Source organism: Boleophthalmus pectinirostris, unplaced genomic scaffold (assembly GCF_026225935.1).
Source record: "Boleophthalmus pectinirostris isolate CB_2022bp ecotype Guang Dong unplaced genomic scaffold, ASM2622593v1 HiC_scaffold_11, whole genome shotgun sequence".
Classification (NCBI taxonomy): domain Eukaryota; kingdom Metazoa; phylum Chordata; class Actinopteri; order Gobiiformes; family Gobiidae; genus Boleophthalmus; species Boleophthalmus pectinirostris.
This window is the reverse complement of record NW_026570994.1, coordinates 24,041,965-24,049,464: the sequence shown is the minus strand read 5'-3', so window position 1 is coordinate 24,049,464 and position 7,500 is coordinate 24,041,965. Positions and strand designations below refer to the sequence as shown.

Sequence of the window (7,500 nt, the reverse complement as noted above, 5' to 3'; positions counted from 1 at the left end):
AAAGAATCTTATTAAAGAACCTGTGTGTTTCCTGTGAGTGACTCGCCTCTCCACAAACCCGACTCTTATTTGGCCTCCTCCCGCTCGTCTCCACGGAAACGTTGTTCCTCTGGCTGTAATATTCCACAGTAGGGCATTAAACATCTCCATGGAGAATGTTCTGAAGTTTGGTTTTAACTTTCAGGTGATGTTCCGCCTCCAGAAAGTTCCAGACTGTGGCTTTAAATGTTCATAAAGTAAAAGTTGAGGTTTCAGGTGTTTGTTTGTGTTTGTGTTTTTATTATTCAAGAGTTTCATCAAATATTCACTTAACTTTTTTTTAAAATAACATTTTAATAAAAAAAACAATTTAAAATGTACAAAGACTTGAGAGGAGATCGACCAATCACAGGCCTCCGCCGAGCCCCGCCTCCTCCAGGGGGGCGTGGCCTGAGGGGACTTCACTTCCCAGTGTTCTCCACCAGGGGGCGCGCTCGGACTGCAGCAGGGCATTGTGGGAGTCTCTGGCCCGAACGGCGATGGAGGGGGAGGGGCTAAGGAAAGACTCCGCCTCCGAGAGCGTGACAGAGGAAAGGGGCGGGGCTTCTGCACAGGAATAAAAACAACAACAACAACAACTTTAATTTAACACTTTACACTCATTTTTAATAATACAGTACTTTTATTTTAATGTATATTTTTTCAGCAACAGTAGTAGTAGTATTTGTAGTATTTGCAGTAGAGTGTAGTAGTAGTAGTAGTAGTAGTATTTGCAGTAGTAGTAGTAGTACCTCGGAGCGTGTGGAGCTGTGTGTGGGTGTGGGCCAGTAGAGTGTAGTAGTAGTAGTAGTAGTATTTGCAGTAGTAGTAGTAGTACCTCGGAGCGTGTGGAGCTGTGTGTGGGTTGGGCCAGTAGAGTAGTAGTAGTAGTAGTAGTAGTATTTGCAGTAGTAGTAGTAGTACCTCGGAGCGTGTGGAGCTGTGTGTGGGTGTGGGCCAGTAGAGTGTAGTAGTAGTAGTAGTAGTAGTATTTGCAGTAGTAGTAGTAGTACCTCGGAGCGTGTGAGCTGTGTGTGGGTGTGGGCCAGTAGAGAGTAGTAGTAGTAGTAGTAGTATTTGCAGTAGTAGTAGTAGTACCTCGGAGCGTGTGGAGCTGTGTGTGGGTGTGGGCCAGTAGAGTGTAGTAGTAGTAGTAGTAGTATTTGCAGTAGTAGTAGTAGTACCTCGGAGCGTGCTGAGCTGTGTGTGGGTGTGGGCCAGTAGAGTGTAGTAGTAGTAGTAGTAGTAGTAGTAGTAGTAGTAGTACCTCGGAGCGTGTGGAGCTGTGTGTGGGTGTGGGCCAGTAGAGTGTAGTAGTAGTAGTAGTAGTATTTGCAGTAGTAGTAGTAGTACCTCGGAGCGTGTGGAGCTGTGTGTGTGGGTGTGGGCCAGTAGAGTAGTAGTAGTAGTAGTATTTGCAGTAGTAGTAGTAGTACCTCGGAGCGTGTGGAGCTGTGTGTGGGTGTGGGCCAGTAGAGTGTAGTAGTAGTAGTAGTAGTAGTATTTGCAGTAGTAGTAGTAGTACCTCGGAGCGTGCTGAGCTGTGTGTGGGTGTGGGCCAGTAGAGTGTAGTAGTAGTAGTAGTATTTGCAGTAGTAGTAGTAGTACCTCGGAGCGTGTGGAGCTGTGTGTGGGTGTGGGCCAGTAGAGTGTAGTAGTAGTAGTAGTATTTGCAGTAGTAGTAGTACTCGGAGCGTGTAGCTGTGTGGTTGGGCCAGTTAGTAGTAGTAGTAGTAGTATTTGCAGTAGTGTAGTAGTACCTCGGAGGCGCTGAGCTGTGTGTGGGTGTGGGCCAGTAGAGTGTAGTAGTAGTAGTAGTAGTAGTATTTGCAGTAGTAGTAGTAGTACCTCGGAGCGTGTGGAGCTGTGTGTGGGTGTGGGCCAGTAGAGTGTAGTAGTAGTAGTAGTATTTGCAGTAGTAGTAGTAGTACCTCGGAGCGTGTGGAGCTGTGTGTGGGTGTGGGCCAGTAGAGTGTAGTAGTAGTAGTAGTAGTAGTATTTGCAGTAGTAGTAGTAGTACCTCGGAGCGTGTGGAGCTGTGTGTGGGTGTGGGCCAGTAGTGTGTTGATCTTCTGTTCTTCTCGTCTCGTCTGAACCACAGATTGACAGTGAGACGCCCAAAGACTCTGAACCTCCTCATGAAGAAACACACACTCCTCCAGAGACACACGACCCGACTGAAACACACACAGCACACACCTGATCACACCTGGATCACACCTGGATCACACCTGGATCACACCTGGATCACACCTGGGATCACACCTGGATCACACCTGGATCACACCTGGATCACACCGGGATCACACCTGGATCTGGATATGGTTTAGTCCTGGTTTAGACCTGGTTTAGTCCTGGTTTAGTCCTGGTTTAGTCCTGGTTAAGTCCTGGTTCAGTCCTGGTTTAGTCCTGGTTTAGTCCTGGTTTAGTCCTGGTTTAGATGGGGAGAGGAGGACTGAAAGACACAGGAGTGAGACAAAAGTAATCGTAGTAGTATTTGTATTCGCAGTATTTGTAGTAGTAGTATTTGTAGTCGTAGTAATCGTAGCAGTTGTCGCAGCAGTAGTCCTAGTATCTGTAGTAGTTGTAGTAGTATTAGTAGTAGTAGTAGTAGTATTAGTAGTATTTATAGTAGTAGTAGTATTAGTAGTATTTAGTAGTAGTAGTAGTAGTAGTAGTATTAGTAGTAGTAGTTGTAGTAGTATTTATAGTATAAGTAGTAGTAGTAGTAAATGTACCGGGTGGAGAGTGATGTAATCTTCCACCTGCTTCTTCAGCTCCGCCCTCCTCCTGTCCGTCAAACCCTTCTGACCAATCCAGAAGGAGGAGGGCGGGACTTTAGCAGCTCGACGGCGCTCGAGGAACAAACGCACCTGAAACACACAAACGCACAAACACAAGTGAAACACACAACTACTACACACATAGTATTAGTATTAGTATTAGTATTAGTATTAGTAGTAGTAGTAGTAGTATTTTGGACTGACCGCTCTCTGGAGCACCGTTGCCGCTCTGTTCCGTCGGAGTCGTTCTTTTTCTTTTTCTTTGTGGAGTTTGAACTTGTGTCTTTGTCTGAAGCCTCGAAACTGAGTCTGGATCAACACGGCCGCACGACGCTCACACTCACACAGGTACGAACTCACCTGGTCTAAAAAACACACACAAACACACACACTCACACAGGTACGAACTCACCTGGTCTAAAAAACACACACAAACACACACACTCACACAGGTACGAACTCACCTGGTCTACAAAACACACACAAACACACACACACTCACACAGGTACGAACTCACCTGGTCTAAAAAACACACACAACACACACACACACTCACACAGGTACGAACTCACCTGGTCTAAAAAACACACACAAACACACACACTCACACAGGTACGAACTCACCTGGTCTAAAAAACACACACAAACACACACACTCACACAGGTACGAACTCACCTGGTCTAAAAAACACACAAACACAAACACACACACACTCACACAGGTACGAACTCACCTGGTCTAAAAAACACACACAAACACACACACTCACACAGGTACGAACTCACCTGGTCTAAAAAACACACACAAACACACACACTCACACAGGTACGAACTCACCTGGTCTAAAAAACACACACAAACACACACACTCACACAGGTACGAACTCACCTGGTCTAAAACACACACACACACACTCACACAGGTACGAACTCACCTGGTGGTGTTTGTATTAAGTTCTCCTCGGGGTCACATTGACCCTCTCGCTCTCTTGGGGCGGGTCAATCAGACCCAAACATTTATTTTCTTGCCTGGTGAGAATTTATTTGATAACACATTTTTGGGTCTGATTGACCCGCCCCAAGAGAGCGGGAGGGTTAAAGTGACCCCGAGCAGAGCGGGGGGGTTAAAGTGACCCCGAGCAGAGCGGGGGGGGGGGGTTAAAGTGACCCCGAGCAGAGCGGGGGGGTTAAAGTGACCCCGAGCAGAGCGGGGGGGTTAAAGTGACCCCGAGCAGAGCGGGGGGGTCAATGTGACCCCGAGGAGAGTGTGAGGGTCAGAGTTTAATAACAGAGTTGTACCTGGAGGCAGGAGCTGCAGCAGTTGTCTCTGTTTAAGGTGGAACTTTCTCCTGGCCTGATGCCGCCTTAAATTCACCTGAGATTGAAGAAGAAATGAGATTTTAATAGTTTTGGTTTAGATATTTTAAATCATTCATTCATGATATAAATGTTTATTTTCTGTCTGAACTGTGTTTTTCTGTCACATAAACGACTAAACTCACACGTGGAGCTGAAACGAGTGAAAGTGAAAGTGAACTTTCCTGTGAAGAAGCGTCTCTGTGTTTCTGCTTCAGAGTTTAAACTATTTAAATGAGGAAATAAAGAAAGTGAAATGTGTGAGCGTCTGGAGCGGCGTCCGTCCTGGGACCAAACCCTCTGACGCTGATCAGGTCGTATCGACCTTTACGAGGTTTTCTACAGGTGAGGGTCACAGAGGTCAGAGGTCAGAGGTCACACACTGACCTGGTATCGCAGAGTTTCCTCACAGAGACGAGCCTCCTGCTGCTTCTGCTGCTGCTGCCGACGACTCCTGAAACAAACACACACACAACAGAGACCTGGTCCAGTCCCGGTCCAGACCCAGTCCAGTCCCAGTCCCAGTCCCAGACCCGGCCCAGTCCCGGTCCAGTACCTGTACTTCCTCTGTAAAGTGCTCACTGCTCTGTTGAGGTTCTGGACTCTTCTTCTGGTCGTGTGGGACCTCCAGGCGGCCTGGATCACACACGCCGCTCGCACACGCTCAGTGTCGTCCTAAACAGGAAGTAAACAGACGAATGACATCATCAAAACGCGAGGATTAAATCTAAACAAAACATTTCCCATAAAGTTCTAAATATTTAAGACGAGACAAACGTGAGACTCTGTAAAGGTTCATCTGACGACTCACCGAGCTCTCACTGGATTGGACGATTTTGATCAACTGATCCACTTCCTGGTCGAAGCCCCGCCCCCTCCAGTCGTTGCTAAGGAGACGGTCCAAACCTGAGGATCAGACGTCGTTTCAAACATCTGAAGGAAATAAATCCAAGTAAACGTGCGACTGACCTCTGAACGCCCGCAGCAGAGGAGGGAGGCGGCCTCGCAGCTCACCGGCCAATAGCAGCAGCAGTCTGACTGAAGCCCCGCCCACCCGTGCCTCAGAGCTCACGGCTAATTGGCCGATGATGTCGTTGAGCAGCAGAGTGACAGATTCATCAGACAAACGGCTCACAAAGTCCCTGTGAAGATATTTAAAATAACAACATGAGATGATGGAAAAAAAGAAGGTTCAGGCAAATAGAAAATATAAAATATAAATATAAAAAAGTTCTGTTCATGTAAATTTAAATATGACCAGGAACAGGAGTTTAGTTTCAGTTTAATTGTCAGTTTTTGTCTCTGACTTCATGTTCAAGCGCCGTGTTTATTTTAAAATCCTGGTTTGAACTTCCAGAGATTTAAATGGACAGAGTCCCGACATGTGACACGTGGGTCAGGTGTGTGTGTCAGGTGTGTGTGTGTCAGGTGTGTGTGTGTGTCAGGTGTGTGTGTCATGTGTGTCAGGTGTGTGTGTGTCAGGTGTGTGTGTCAGGTGTGTGTGTGTCAGGTGTGTGTGTGTCAGGTGTGTGTGTCAGGTGTGTGTGTCAGGTGTCTGTTGTGTGTGTCAGGTGTGTGTGTGTGTGTCAGGTGTGTGTGTCAGGTGTGTGTGTCAGGTGTGTGTGTCAGGTCAGGTGTGTGTGTCAGGTGTGTGTGTGTCAGGTGTGTGTGTCAGGTGTGTGTGTCAGGTGTGTGTGTCAGTGTGTGTGTGTGTCAGGTGTGTGTCAGGTGTGTGTGTCAGGTGTGTGTGTCAGGTGTGTGTGTCAGGTGTGTGTGTCAGTGTGTGATGGGGCCCTCTTGTGTGTGTGTGTCAGGTGTGTGTGTGTCAGGTGTGTGTGTCAGGTGTGTGTGTCAGTGTGTGTGTGTGTGTCAGGTGTGTGTGTCAGGGTGTGTGTGTCAGTGTGTGTGTGTGTCAGTGTGTGTGTCAGTGTGTGTGTGTGTGTCAGGTGTGTGTGTGTGTGTCAGTGTGTGTGTCAGTGTGTGTGTCAGTGTGTGTGTCAGTGTGTGTCAGTGTGTGTGTGTGTGTGTGTGTCAGGTGTGTGTGTGTGTGTGTGTGTCAGGTGTGTGTGTGTCAGTGTGTGTGTGTGTCAGTGTGTGTGTGTGTGTGTGTGTGTGTGTGTCAGTGTGTGTGTGTCAGGTGTGTGTGTGTCAGTGTGTGTGTGTGTGTCAGGGTGTGTGTGTCAGGTGTGTGTGTCAGGTGTGTGTGTGTGTGTCAGGTGTGTGTGTGTCAGGTGTGTGTGTGTCAGTGTGTGTGTGTGTGTCAGTGTGTGTGTGTCAGTGTGTGTGGTCAGGTGTGTGTGTCAGTGTGTGTGTGTGTGTCAGGTGTGTGTGTGTCAGGTGTGTGTGTGTCAGGTGTGTGTGTCAGGTCAGGTGTGTGTGTCAGTGTGTGTGTGTGTGTGTGTCAGGTTGTGTGTGTCAGTGTGTGTGTGTGTGTCAGGTGTGTGTGTCAGTGTGTGTGTGTCAGGTGTGTGTGTCAGGTGTGTGTGTCAGTGTGTGTCAGTGTGTCAGTGTGTGTCAGTGTGTGTCAGGTGTGTCAGGTGTGTGTGTGGTGTGTGTGTGTGTGTGTGTCATGGTGTGTGTGTGTGTGTGTCAGGTGTGTGTGTGTCAGGTGTGTGTGTCAGGTGTCTGTTGTGTGTGTCAGGTGTCTGTTGTGTGTGTCAGGTGTGTGTGTGTCAGTGTGTCAGGTGTGTGTGTCAGTGTGTGTGTCAGGTGTGTGTGTGTGTGTGTGTGTCAGGTGTGTGTGTGTCAGTGTGTGTGTCAGGTGTGTGTGTCAGGTGTGTGTGTCAGGTGTGTGTGTGTCAGGTGTGTGTGTGTCAGGTGTGTGGTGTGTGTGTGTGTGTGTGTGTCAGGTGTGTGTGTCAGGTGTGTGTGTCAGGTGTGTGTGTCAGGTGTCTTGTGTGTGTCAGGTGTGTGTGTGTCAGGTGTGTGTGTGTGTGTGTGTCAGGTGTGTGTGTCAGGTGTGTGTGTCAGGTGTGTGTGTCAGGTGTTACCTGGAGGAGGAGCAGGTGTGAGTCCAGAGTTGAACACAGAGCAGAGACACAGACGCCTCGTCGCTCATCTGTAACTGCTCATAATGAACCGAACTCAACACTGGAAATACAAACGCACAACATCACACAACAACACACACACTCACACACAGGTGTGTCACAGGTGGTTGTGCGTCTGTACCTTGTGTTGTGAGGTGGTTGTGCGTCTGTACCTTGTGTTGTGAGGTGGTTTGTGCGTCTGTACCTTGTGTTGTGAGTTGTGGTTGTGCGTCTGTACTTGTGTTGTGAGGGGTGTGCGTCTGTACCTTGTTTGTGAGGTGGTTTGTGTGCGTCTGTACCTTGTGTTGTGAG

At 48.1% G+C, this 7,500-nt stretch overlaps 1 protein-coding gene across 2 annotated transcripts in view; it reads right to left on the bottom strand.

Moving 5' to 3' along the window:
- Nucleotides 1-261: 261 nt before the first annotated feature.
- Nucleotides 262-7,500, bottom strand: part of iqcb1 (IQ motif containing B1) — a 15,652-nt gene continuing 8,413 nt past the window's right edge. The window contains exons 6-15 of one of the 2 annotated variants that reach the window (XM_055164140.1): nucleotides 7,150-7,249; nucleotides 5,129-5,301; nucleotides 4,971-5,065; nucleotides 4,716-4,834; nucleotides 4,547-4,613; nucleotides 4,103-4,178; nucleotides 3,006-3,166; nucleotides 2,757-2,891; nucleotides 2,039-2,195; nucleotides 262-585 (exon numbers count right to left, since the gene is read on the bottom strand). In XM_055164140.1, the coding sequence (XP_055020115.1) occupies nucleotides 386-585; nucleotides 2,039-2,195; nucleotides 2,757-2,891; nucleotides 3,006-3,166; nucleotides 4,103-4,178; nucleotides 4,547-4,613; nucleotides 4,716-4,834; nucleotides 4,971-5,065; nucleotides 5,129-5,301; nucleotides 7,150-7,249 (1,283 nt within the window). In that variant the 3' untranslated portion in view covers nucleotides 262-385. Of the gene's footprint in view, nucleotides 586-2,038; nucleotides 2,196-2,756; nucleotides 2,892-3,005; nucleotides 3,167-4,102; nucleotides 4,179-4,546; nucleotides 4,835-4,970; nucleotides 5,066-5,128; nucleotides 5,302-7,149; nucleotides 7,250-7,500 lie in introns of both variants that reach the window. The other variant, XM_055164137.1, reaches the window with a different exon arrangement.